Here is a 14,059-nt window from a genome sequence, read left to right on the forward strand (position 1 = left end):
TCAGTTTGTAATCTCTTCAATGTTGAAGGTTTATATGTTTGAGTTAGGTTTGATTGATGCATGGTTTATGTTGCATCCTTCAGGGCAAGATTCTATTTTTTGCCTCTTTTAGATTATGATGGGGGGTTTTAGACCATGCTCCAGTTAATCTATTTAGGGATAAAATTGCCTAATTCCGTTAAATCTCTTGATGCATGAATGTTTCACTGCTTAATAAAACATAGATGGCATCTGGATTTAATGTATATTTTGAAATTAACAAGGGTTGAGTCACATCTTGTGTTATGGATTGGAAGGCATCTAAGGGTTATATGAGGGGAAGAATTATTGTGTATGCTTCTCACAAAGAAAAGCTTATGGAGGAAGAGAACTTAGATAAAACAGTGAAGTCCTCATTAAATCCATTTGCAGTTTGTCCCTCCCAGACTTCTATCAAAGACTACTATGTGATAAATATGAATTGAATAAACTACATTCATCTAAAGCAGATTGGCATTGACTTGTCTGAGGAAGTGGTATTGAGGAAGTGGCGAAAGGCCTGGCAGGGTTCTGACAACAAAAAATCCAGAATTATATTCTGTTGATTAAAGATAGCCACAATTATTTATATATATATATACACACACACACACACACACACACCCTGTAAAAAATGTAAATTTAGGGTTTCAGTTTTTTTATTCCAAACTATATAGTAAGGATAGAGATCCTAGGAGTCAGGAATTTGAAAAAGATTTGGTCCTTCCACAACTGGGTTTGCAGCAACAACAAAAACTACTTACAGAGCCTTTGCAGGTAGAAGAGGTTAAGTGTATCATTGAGAATATGAGTAATTGGAAAGCTCTGATGCCAGATGGTTTTTCTATGGAATGGTATAATGTCCACTTAGATTTTTTTGACTCAGAAGCTTTTTTGTCTTTATCATAAGGTTTTTGAATCAGGAACATGACCCACAACTTTATATGATGCTTATACGTCATTAATCTCTAAGAGCGTTCCAACTGTACAAATTTCCTTAATCAATGTGGATACTAAAACATAAATAGCAATTGTGATTAATAGACTTTAGTGTGCGATGTATACATTAGCGAATCCTGATCGAGTGGGATTTATTCGCCAGAGACAAGGAGCAGATAATTTAATGCTTGCAGTAAATCTGACTGCTTTGAATTCTAAAGGAATGGACTTGGCTGCAATTATCTCACTTCATTCTGGGAAACCATTTGCCAAATTATATTGGCAGTTTATGTTTGTAACCTTGGAATAAATTGGGTTTCCACAGGAATTTTTAAATGGATTCGAATTTTATAACTCCTGTTTCACAAGTGATGGCAAATGGAATTCTTTCAAGATTCTTTAGTTTGGAGCAAGGCTCAAGGCACAGCTATCTTCTGTCTCCGTTGATATCTGATTTATGCTTGGAAACCTTGGCGTGTGCAATTAGGCAAAGTAGAGAGATTTCCTGCATGAACAGGTTGAATATAAAATGATTTTATTCAGAGGTTGTCATATGGCATATGCTCCTGGTGCTTCTGCATGGAACTATGGCCCGATTGGAGTCTACCTGGAGAAAAGCCTTCAGTGTGGCAGCCTCCTTTCTATGGAACTCCCTACCTTTGGAGGTTAGGCAAGCACCAACTTTGTGCTATTTTCAGTGCCTCCTGAAAACATTTTTATTTCAAGAAGCCTTCCTTGATTGACCGGCCACAGTTTTATTGGTATTGGTTTCTTTTTTTAAAAAAACAACATTTTTTAAATACGGTGTTTAATTTATTTATTTTTAATCTTTTATTGTTCACTGCTCTGGAATCTGTTTGGATGTAGGGTGGTATATAAATGTTATAAATAAATAAAAGAAATATGTAAATGATTTGTTGCTATTCTTCAATAGCTTTAAAGTCTATTTTGAAATTAATATGATTAATTGATACCTTTGGTAGATTTTCAGATTATATTATTAATTATTTTAAAATATTAATTAATGTCTGTAGGTAAGATCAAGACACCATAAGTTGTTACTAAATGACCGTTTGGTTGGTGCCCAGAAGTGATAAAGTATCTTGGTGTCTTGAGATATCTTGGAAATGATTAACTGAATGTAAGTATATTACTGGCAGAAATACATCCTGTTATTTAAGTAATGCCCACCTTAGGAAAAACATTTAATTAATGCCAACCTTTCCTAAGATTTAAATACTTGGGGTTAGGTTAACATATTTAAGCTGAAAGTCTTGTCAGGGCTATTTTATGTACTACGTAATATTCCTTTATACATTCTCCAAACATATTTTCAAAACATTATGCAACATTTTGGAAGTTTAATGGGGTTGGGTCTCCCTCCCATTTTTCACTGAAGAGTATTTCACTGAAATACTTAATTTTGCAGAGAAAGTTTAATTTTCCAGATGGGGAAAAATTGTTTCAGTTTGCATTTTAATGAGAACTCATTGCATTTTGTACTTTTGAATCTATAGGTTGACCAAAATAGTTATCCTTCAGAACTCATCATTCTCTGAATTTTTGGATAGAACTTCGCAGCTCAAAAAATGTCTTAAAAATGTGTGTGTTATGGAAAAGTGCAAAAATACATAAATTAGAGAAAATAACATCAATAAATGCATTGTTAGGGGAAAATGCTTGCAAAAATGTGCATGCTAAGCATAATTTGGAGAAAAAGGCACACTAATTTGTATGAATTTTCATGCAAAACTTTTTTTTAAAAAAAAGGCTCAAACTGATGTATGAGATGAATTAAATTTAAGACTGGAAAGTTGAGAAACTGAAACTGACATATTAGTTTGCCCCCACATTTAACTCAGTTGTCTCTGTAGCTTGACTTGTGCCCTTCCTAGAAATATAAAATATTACATTTTCTTTCTCAAGCTTCAGAGAATCTTGTATCACATCCCCAGACACCAGCTCCCCTTCCAGACGCATCAATTGATTGTGAAGTGTCTCAGATTTGCTTTCTGCTTTTCTGGTCATTTGCAAAGCTTCCTGGTGTGACTTGGTCTGAGCCTCCAGTGTCTCTGTCAGTTTCGCTATTTGGGCTTCAAGCTGGGATAGCATCTGCAGGGGGGAAAGCAAACTCAAGTCAGCAGCTGTGCTTGACACTAATCTATGGCAAAAGTAACACATCACCAAACTATCTGAAATAGTGAAATAATTGTCCTATGTTCAGCAAAAAGGGAAGCAAATTAAATTTAAAGGAATATAATTAGCAGAAAAGAAGTGGCCCCAACATTGAATTACATGCAGACAATATTTTCTCTGGATGACATCTCTAATACAGAGACAACAAATACTCGGTTAAGGAATATTTGGAGACAATGGCCTTATCATTCCAGAATACATTTTGTTGGACTACATGGTTGATGCAGTCCACAGTAGCAATATTGGTATTCAAAAGAAGCCCATGCTACATGCACCTGTCTTCCTTAGGTACAATTTCTCATACTTCTAGCTTTGTGCTAAAGTCCTGAACCAGGACTGAAGGATGCTCCAGTGCACACACACGCTCTGTGTTAGATCAGTTCTGTTATTCATCAGTATTTCTGATTATTTGAATATTTCTATTGCTTTCACAGACTATTCATATGAATACTCTATTCCACTGTAATAAATAGTTAGTTCAATTTTATTTTAACTCCTGCAGGCACGTCTTCTAATATAGAGCTGTTTGGGGATTGAGGACTCATCTACACCAAGCAGGATATTCCACTATGAAAACAGTATGAAAGCAGTATATAAAAGGCAGGAGCCACACGACTGCTTTGTAGCGGTATTGAAGTGCACTGCAGGATCTACACTACTGCTTTATAGTGGTACTGAAGTGCACTGACAACTGTTGGGGCCCAGGACACGTCTACACCAAGCAGGATATCACACTTTGAAAGTGGTATGAAAGTGGTATATGGTATTTGTCAATGGGACCCAACAGTTGTCAGTGCACTTCAATACCACAGTGGCCTTAGCTAAACCTACCTGCTATCCCGGGATGGAGGAGGTGTTTAATGTGAGATCCCTCCTCTGTCTACACATGACATGTGACAACCTCAGCAGGAGAGGCATCGTGTCTGCCATTTTTTTATTTTTTAAGGAACAGCAGCGCACGAACGCTCGTGCGTTAAAGGTAAGTGTTTTTTAAATGTAACTTTCTTTTCCCACTCCCCCACCCTACCCCTGATGGGTGCAGTGATCCTGAGCTGCATAAAATGGCTCCCACACTCTCCTCCTTTCCTCACTCCCATGACTGCCATGTTTTCACCCTCTCCATGCTCCCCATTCCCCATTCCAGTGAGCTCAGACTGCAGTCCAATGTACCACTACAGCAACAGCTGTGTGAGCATTTGCAGCTCGGCTTGCCTCTCTGTCTGTGCTGCACCTATACTTCTCTTGCAAGCAGCCTCTGTGTCTACATCAGCCAAAGGCTGAAAGGACAGCAGTCCCAGACCACATCCTCCTGCTCGGCCTGCTGAGAGAAGAGATCAATCACCCAGGCAATGTGGACCAGCTGCAGCTGACCAATAAGTCAAGTGCCATGGGCAACAGGCACATTTTGGTGCTGCTGCAAAACTGGCACTGGGTGAGAGACCAGTGGTCCCCCTGAGATATTGGATGGGGCCCCGGAGCCCTCTATTTCCCTGTGGCATGATCCGACAAGCCCACCTCCTCCTGTGTCTGGTGGGTCACCCAGTCTTGGGGGTTCAACACCCAAGAGGCATCCAGTGCTAACGCCACCAGCAGATGAGCCATGAGCCTGGATGCCATGCTTCACTTACCCTGCATGCTGCTGGCACCATGCTCAGTCTCTGTTAAAGTGCAGTTGGACAGGGATGTGAGATGGTGGCAACAACAACAACCCCCCACTGTAGCTGGTCCCTACGACAGCTGCCTCGCTTGCCTAGTCCTATCTATATGAGACTTGTAGGTCAAGTGAGTTGATTCAGTGTTGCTAACTCTTACAAAAATCTGTTTTTGTGTACTAAAAGTCCTTTCCAAATCAGGAATCCTTCTCAGGACCAAAAGGCAAAGGGGCGAAAGTTACAGGGAAACAGACACAGAGATCCACACACCTGGGATCACAGTTTATGGTGGCAGGCCAGCCAATAGGATAGAGGCACAGCAGAGAAGAGCCTATATTCCATCCCTGGGAGATGAATCCAGATAAATGGACCATAGAATGATAAAAAAAAATACCTCCTGATGTTTCCCGGTAGGGTCATGGCGTGAGAAGCCAATGAGACTACACTCTGGCCAAATACCCAGAAACAAGAGTGTGGGCTATTAAAAATTGGAACGTGAAAGTACTAAAACATGAGGAAAGCAAGGGCTTGAATTTTGGAATGAACCACAATCAGTTAATACTATACAACATTTTTGACATTAAAGCTGGTATGCTTTTAGGCCACAAATGTTAAGACAACAGAATTTAAAAAAAATAAAATCTAACTCAAGTGTGGACAAAGCCAAAAGGAGACTAAGTCTCATTATGCAAAAACATATGAACAATAAAATCTGTCTTAACTGTGCTTTGTTAACTTGCACAACTTTTACATGACTCCTCTAATGGATAAAATTAAGATTATTATTAGGTTCTACTCACTACATTCATAAGATTGCTTAATGTAATGGAATTTATCTTTAATGGGTTTAGGTATTTACTTGTTCCACCCGGAGAATATTGTTAAATCATCTTCCTGACTAGCAGATGTAGTCCTCATGTTAGCAAGCTTGCTTGATTTTGCAAGCACTTATGCATGCAACACTCACTTTTCCACTGACAGATTCAGCATTTAGAAATTACAACATTTCAAATATACATGGATTATATTACTCGCAATTGAGACACACAGGGAAAAGGTTGTATGGAAAAGATATGAAATGCATAAACAGCAACAAAAACAAGCAAGCAGAACTACAGCTAAAAACATCAACCAAACATCAGTCAGGTGCAAATAAGCCATCTTGGGAAGGTGGGGGGAAAACAGATGATTTTCAATCTAACTGTTGAACATGGAGGGATTCATTCAGGGCCTATAGCACAACTAGGTAGGGCAATTGAGGCATCTGCTCCAAGACTGACAAGAGCACAAAATGGATCACAAAATTCTCGTTATATATTACAGTGAATGACATAAGAGTAAAAGCTATTAAAATCAATAAAGGCAGATATCATTCTGGTGTGTTTTTCTAAAAAATGAGCATTGTGCATGAACACGTCATATTAGATTTGATTTTACCCTTTTGAGGAATCAATAGGTCAGATCTATCAACTATAAGGGCATCAAACTAAAACCAAAGAACAGAGAGCACCTTCTTGGGAATAACTTGTTTAGAGTATTCTCAAGTCCTTTCTGACATTGTTCTAAGCCTCTGATCTCCAAATAGTAACTCTCTAGAGGCTGAAGTGCACACTTCCTTATTGATGGGCATCATTCTGGGACAGTATAAACAGAGCATTCAATTTTTTCAGGCCAATTCTATGCGCTCTGTGTGTGTGTGTGTGTGTGTGTGTGTGTGTGTCAAAAGCTAACTTTCCTTTAACAAATACATTTGTTACTTTTTCATCTCAGGTTTCACTGCAAGCTGCCATTTCTCTCAGGGTCAAGGACGCATCTGGCACTGTGCATCCTTTAACATCTGCCAAACCCACTCATACAGCAGTGGAAGTACCATGGTTCTCATCTCCTTGTAGAACCAGAAAACAATAAAATGTGCTACAGTTGTTTCCCTCTGTTATAGCCAAAGCAGGTATTATTAATGCCTTGGGGGTGCCTAAAAGATCTTCCCACCCAAGTGAAACATTAACAAGCTATAACTGCATCAAGAAGATCCATCGTACAGTCAGCTGTCTCCATCTCATGAGCAGCAGCCAAGACATGAAGTTGGCACAGCATTGCCACTGCAAGAGCCATTGCATTCTGACACCCTACTTGAAAAACACTGGTTTAGGAAATGAGAAAGCACAGTAGTGGACACAAAGGTCAACAGTGCCCCCGTTCCCCTGCATTAAATCCTGGGCATGCTTTTGTGACCTGGCTGTGATGTGTTCAAGGGTGGGGCTGCTAGCCTGTTCCCATTGAGAGCCATGATTATGTACTTTCTTATTGCTGCATTACTTCACTTCTCTGATGTTGTATTATTTAGCTTCTCTGGTGTTTGGAGTAAAATGGGCAGGAAGCTATAACTCCGGGACATTGGCTGAAATGTAGTAAAATGGTGGTGGTAGTGGTGGGAGCCTTCAGATCCTGCCCAGATAATTTGGAATTTTTCATTCATCATGGAAAAGTGGGCATAATGGGGGATAGGGGGTTTGAGCTATAACTCTGTGAAAGTTTGCTGTCATTGATCCTATGTTTTGAAAAAACAAAACAAATTAAAATAGATATCTTTCATTTCAATGTTGGAAATACAGTTACAACAGCCATATAGAGAGTACAAGGCCACACAAAGAAGTCCATTGAACTAGATCTGCCTAGATCCAGTCCAAATCCACACTGAACTCTAACCTATAAACAGATTTATGGATTCATTTAACAAATTAATTTTCTCCATTTTGTCCAACATTATTATCATTGCTGCTGTTGAACAACATCGTATTCTTATTTCTTTGTGTGATCACATCTTGGTTTAGCTCTTTAAGCAGAACTAAGGAATTTTATATTGGATAGGAAGGCTTTTCTTTTTTGTTTTTAAAATAAAAAAGCATATTTAGCAAATGATCAATGTCTTTACAGCACATTTGGATAATCTGAAAGTACTTAAACTGCAGTAAGATCATCGTGCGGAAAGCCAAATAATTAAAAAAAATGCCAATGAGCAAAGTCTTCTGGATATCTGTGAACAGTAAATATTCAGGTCAGAAGAACTTAGGGCTGGGTGTGATCTGGCAAGGCTGTGAACATCTAACATTGCAATTCATGCAGGCATGTACTTTGATAATGAGCTTGTATAAAGCCATTAACTAGTTCCCTCTCTCCCCATAAAAATAAAATAAAATAATAGTTTGTATATCATGGAAAACGTTCAGGTCTAAAAACTGCATCCCAGCATTCTCATGAAGCTCTCTGTGAACCGCCCAGAGAGCTTCGGCTATTGGGCGGTATAAAAATGTAATAAATAAATAAATAAATAAATAAATGAAGAAGCCTAGACATTGTCTATCACCAGAAATCTTTTCTTCACAACCCCGTCATCTGGTATTTCTGCCTGAAGCCCTGGCAGCCCTGACCATGCTCCTCTTACTTAGGAACCTCTCCCCTCCATGGAAAAGAGGAAGGGCTTCCTACAGTCCAGGGAGTGAGGCCAGTGCCATACCAACATACACACAGGTTAGCCAACCTGCCACTTTGTTTCTTTCCCGTTCAAGGTCCTGGGAAAGTAGAGGAGTATTGCTCTCCTACAGCAACAGTGGGAGAACAATCTGAAAGTTTTTGCTGTCACCTCCTGACAGTGGAGGCCATGTGACCACATTCAGAGCTCCAGCTTCTATACAGCCTTTATATCGCCTTCCCTGGACAATTTGAAATGCAGCAATTTTAACCTTTAAAACTCTGAACAAACCTAGCTGTGCAATCCTATGCATGCTTGTTCATTGATTTACTTCTGAGTAAGAGACTGCCTGCTCTCCATCTCCCATTATGCTCATCTAAGGAAGACCTATATTGGTATCCATGTAACGGTGCCATGAAAAGTGAAGAATAAATGGTGGAGATTCAACTGCAGATGTGAAAAGAGAGACAGGCTGTAGTGCTGATAAATACAATCTTATCTTTAATAAATTCTTCTTTATTTAGCTTGATGCATTTCGGATAAAATCCTTCTTTAGGAGAAGAAAGATTTTATCAAAAACACATCAAACTAATTAAAGAAGAATTTATTTTTAAAAAGATTATTTTTCCAGCACCATAAGAACGAAAGAAGTACCATGCTGGATCAGACCAATGGTCCATCTAGTCCAGTACTCTTTTCACACAATGGCCAACCAGCCATCAGCCAGGGATGAACAAGCAGGACACAGTACAGCAGCACCCTCCCACCCATGTTCCCCAGCAACTGGTGCACATAGGCTTACTGCCTTGGATACTGGAGGCAGCGCACAACCATCAAGGCTAGTAGCCATTGATAACCTTCTCCTCCAGGAATTTATCTAACCCGCTTTTAAAGCCATCCAAATTGGTGGCCATCACTATATCTTGTGGTAGTGAATTCCATAGTTTAGCTATACACTGTGTGAAGAAGTACTTCCTTTTATTTGTCCTGAGACTCCCACCAATCAGCTTCATGGAATGACCCCAAGTTCTAATATTATGGGACGGGGGGGGGGGAATGTCTCCCTATCCACTTTCTCCACACCATACATAATTTTGTACACCTCTATCATGTCTCCCCTTACCCTCCTTTTTTCCCAATATAAACAATCCTAGCTGTTGTAACCTTCGCTCATAGGGGAGATGCTCCAGCCCCTTAATCATTTTAGTTGCCCTTTTCTGCACTTTTTCCAGATCTATCATATCCTTTTTTAGGTGTAGTGACCAGAACTTCACACAGTATTCTAAGTGTGGTCACACCATAGATTTGTATAAGGGCAGTACGATACTGGCAGAACTTGTCTCTCTTTCTGCATCTGTATCATGGTGCTTTTTCCTTCTTTTCTGCACTGGAGACTCAACTGCAACCTAGGCTACAGCACTTAGATTGTAACTAGGAGAAAAATGGAGAACTTTCAGTGCGTTGTGTCATAGGGCCTTGCTAGACCTACCTGAGAATCTGTGTGGGAGGAGGGGCCAGCCCATGCTAGAAGTAGCTCGGGCTGTTGCTCCTTTCCACACGTCAGACGCGATGGGCTGCACGGAAGCCCCGTCGCGTCCGCCATGTTGTTTAGCTCTTAAAGGGGATGGATGCGCACGAACGCTCGTGTGCTAAGGTAAGCCGGGGGTTTTTAAAATAAAAGCATTCTCCCCGCTCCCCCCTGCCCACTCTTTCCCCTGGCTCCGATGTCCCCCTCCCATGATCGTTGATTCCCCCCCCCGGCCCTGATTCCCCCCCCGCCCTGATTCCGCCCCTGGCCCCGATTCCCCCCATCTCTCCCCCCAGCTCCAATCTTCCCCCCCCCCGGCTCCGATGGGCCCAGCACTCCTGCGAAGCACTGCACCCTATCCGCCGCTTTTCCCAGCTACTTGGGAGTAATTGCGGTAGCCGGGAAAAGCAGCGGACCAGGCTACACGCCCGCAGTCTCAGGCCCAGCCTGAGAACGTGGGAAATACCAGGCTACAACTGTAGCCCGATACCCCAGGGCCAGGCAGGGTTGACCCCTGCCTGGGCCCGGGAGCCTCTGTGTGTCATCTGGATGCACAGGGCAAGCCCGGGCCTCGCACCGGGCTAACCCCTGGTCTAGCAAAGGCTTTAGACAGAAGAGAACCCAAAGATTTACACCTTATTGAAAAGAACATGGCTAAATCCAAATGCTCAGGCAGCAGCACAGTTACTGCCAAAAAGGCCTTCTCTATGGTCACATAGCTGTGAAATGGTTTGAATCTACTTCTGCCGTGAGGCTCTTGGATTGGCTGAAACATACCTGCCTCCTACTTTCTGAGCTGATGAGACAGGTGCTGTCATGCTGAAACTAATGAGTAATAGGGTTGGGTTGTTTGCTTTGTTTTTCACTAAGGACATATTACACAAGGAGGCTGCCAACATCTGTAAGATTATAATTCATACAGAAAAGACGCAATTAAAAAAATCAAGCATCTTGAACAATAGTAATACGATTTCACATACTGTTGTTTTGCTCTCTTCTCCATGGCACATTTCTTGAATTGTTTTCATAATATCCTCATTTGATGGTCTGACTGTAACGGAATTACTTCCAAGCAGAGTAGTGATTTGATCTTTAAATGCCTTGTGTGTACATTTTTCAGCCCTGGCCTCCTCTGCAATACTTTTCAGCTTCTCTTCTTTCTCACTGCAGCATTTCTTTAGGTGGCTCAATTCTTCCTGTGAGGCTTCCCAAGCCCTTTGACAAGCACCCAGTCTGCCTTGGAGGTTTCTGGTCTCCTTCTCAAGGTTCTGCTTAGCTGTTGTAGCACTGCTTAGATCCTAAAATAAAAACCATTAACAATCATGTTATTTGCATGGCAACAGAAAAGAGAGAGAAATAAATAAACTGCTTCACAACTTATTTGTGGAGCGGCAATGATATCTGGAATTATGATTAGTTTGTGCTAGTTACAAAACTCACAGAAAGAATTTGTGTTGAAACTAACAGGGCTACTAATGCAGAAAGTTTGCACAATCATGTCTTCTGAATTCAGGATAAGCAACTTAAGGCTAGCAGTGAACCACATTCACTCTCAGCCCCTAAAACAGGACAGCACTGGCTTCGAGGTGTGAATTTATTTATTTATTTATTTATTTATTTATTGAAACATTTATATCTTGCCTTTCAGCCCCTATAAAGGCCCCCGCTACTTCGCAATAGCGAAATACAATCCTGATACAAGAAAAAGCCCCTCCACTATTAAAACCTCATTAAAAGCCTCAAGAAATAAACATGTATTGACTGCCTGTCTAAAAGTCATAAATGAAGGAGGAGATCGAACCTCTCTTGGGAGACAGTCCCACAACTGGGATTGAGAAGGTCCTATCTTGGTTTGGAGCTGCAGGAGTTGTGGCCACAGAAGCACCATTGTTTCACCGAGGCAAGAAAGCATTAGATGTTCATGCATCAACTAAAAGAAACAGTGGCTACTAATCCTTTACAACTTCAGTCTACTTTCTGAATGAGAACTGGGAAAAAGGAGTTTTCTACTCTGTAAAGTACAAGCCTTTGGCAACCAGCTCCCATGTTCTGTTTTGTTTCGTGACATATCTGGTTCTGAGCGCCAAAAGGGAGGTAGAACACTAGACTTAAAGGGTCACGTTTATTTCCATAATTATTCCAATGTTAAACATATTTATTTTTTTGAAAAAGAAAGAAAACTGTTTACATACTTGTCATCATTCAAGCCTACTCTAATTGGAGATGTCACAGCCAGAAAAATCTGCCTTTCTATATTTTGGCATACTTCCATTTAATTTAATTTCCCTGCTCCTTTTCTTAAAGGATCTTTGTAGGAGAGAGGAAAAATACTATTCTAGTGCCAAGAATTAAATTACAGCTATTATGAAAATTAAGGAAACATTTTCAAATTGCAATATTATTCCCACAAGTGTTCCCTTTCCCTGTCACAGGTGCAGCACAACAGAGCTTACCAGCTTCATAATAGCTGTTGTTGATCTAATTTTAAGTTATTAAGATTTGACAGTGTAGATAGAGTTATAGGGCATCTATTCTGAAATAGCAAATTGGTCACAATAATTTCAAAGAGCAAAACTGTTATGCATTTCTGCAGTGCCAGCTCGAGTTTTAGGAGGTCATTCAGCAAGATGCCCTCACTGAGTGGCACATCCACTCCTCACAGCTGCCTATTCACCGCCCTTGCCCTCTGGTCCCAATCCACCCAGCTGCTCAGAGGAAGAGCGGAATATGTAGCTCCTATCACTGTTCACTTGCTTATAGAGGAAAATCAAAGAGGCAGTGACAGCAAGGAAGAGGGAAAGCAGGGACAAGGGGTCCAGAGGTTGGGAGTGTTAGAAAGTCTGGTGTGACTTACAGCAGAGTTGCTATATACAGAGAAAGTTTGGCAACATAGCATTTATTATTGATAGCAATAAACATAGGCTAGAAGCCAGTTTAAAAGAAGTTCAAATCAACCTACTTTATTAGTACTTTTATACACATTGCCAGAGAAGGCTGTCTAAAACTGTTTAACTACAAGCACCCCATAAAGCTGGGTGTGTGAATGTAAGTGAGCCAAGGTATGAGATATTGTTACTTGCGTCTTCTCTGAAGAGAGCTGCCTGGCACTTACTGCAGGGGCAAGAGGATGAAGGAGAGGAAAAGGAGGGAGTAAGAAACAGGAACTGTTCAAGCTACAGGACATTCTCCATTGCCCCCTAGTGTGTGGAAGCATGCAGAGTTGTTCCTATTATCGGAGTGGGGCACGTGCTGGGGTGTCGGCCTTGGCAGGTGCACAACATTGCCAAACTGACACCAGCCCTGCAATTTTGCTTTAGAGACAGCCAACCATTTTAAAAAAAACTTTTAAGGAGTTAATGGGCATGTTCAAACGGCACAGCACAGCAAGTTCTAGTGTATCCTGGTTTACCATAATGGAGCTCATTCACTCCTACTTCACTCTCCTTGCTAGTGCAAGTGGCTAAACTAAGCAGAAATAGAAATCCCACCATGGTGTCTGAACTCATGATCCAGGTCTGTTGTTCCCTTTTTAAACCAGGATTATAAACCAGGGTTTGTTCTTGTTTTACAAATCCCACTTGTTTGGGAGCAACAAGCCAGGATCCCAGGTTTGGATGTTTTGGTAGTTTGGTTAGTTTGGCTGCTCATGCCAGCAGGAGAAGACAATGGGAGTGAACAGGCTACATGTGCCATTATTATTATTATTATTATTATTATTATTATTATTATTATTGTGTTATTTACAATATTTATATACCACTCAATTATCTAACACAGATTCCAGAGCGGCAAACATAGGTATAAACAGTAAAACCAAGAAGATTTTAAAAGCAAATTAAAATTGTTCAATTTAAAAACAATAGAACCAGAAAAATCCTTTCTCAAGCTAGTCAGTTGAGAAAGACCTCTCAGAACAGAGTTGTTTTCAGGAGGTGCTAGAAGCAGCCTAGTGTTGGCACCTGTATGACCTCCAGGGCCAGAGAGTTCCACAGAAAAGGGACCACTATACTAAAGACTCTTCTCGTGATGGATTCCAGTCGGTCCACAGGTCCACATGGAACCACCAGGAGCATGCCCTCTGACGACCTCAGTGATCAGGCAGGCTGGTAAGGGAGAAGACACTCTCTCAGGTATACTGGTCCCAAGTTGTTTAGGGCTTTGTAAACTAGTACCAAAACCTTAAACTTGGCCAGGTAGTCAATAGGTAGCCGCCAGTGCATTCCCTCAGTAAAGGAGTTATATGGTGAAAAGAGGCAG

The 14,059-nt window shown here is 40.8% G+C and overlaps 1 protein-coding gene across 1 annotated transcript in view; it reads right to left on the reverse strand.

The window, feature by feature from the left end:
* CCDC170 (coiled-coil domain containing 170) overlaps nucleotides 1-14,059 on the reverse strand; it is a 74,576-nt gene that overhangs the window by 25,409 nt on the left and 35,108 nt on the right. Inside the window, exons 6-7 of the mRNA XM_063125692.1 lie at nucleotides 10,783-11,100; nucleotides 2,869-3,069 (exon numbers count right to left, since the gene is read on the reverse strand). Coding sequence (XP_062981762.1) covers nucleotides 2,869-3,069; nucleotides 10,783-11,100 — 519 coding nt within the window. The remainder of the gene's footprint in view (nucleotides 1-2,868; nucleotides 3,070-10,782; nucleotides 11,101-14,059) is intronic.

This window comes from Elgaria multicarinata, chromosome 4 (genome assembly GCF_023053635.1).
Source record: "Elgaria multicarinata webbii isolate HBS135686 ecotype San Diego chromosome 4, rElgMul1.1.pri, whole genome shotgun sequence".
Classification (NCBI taxonomy): Eukaryota; Metazoa; Chordata; class Lepidosauria; order Squamata; family Anguidae; genus Elgaria; species Elgaria multicarinata.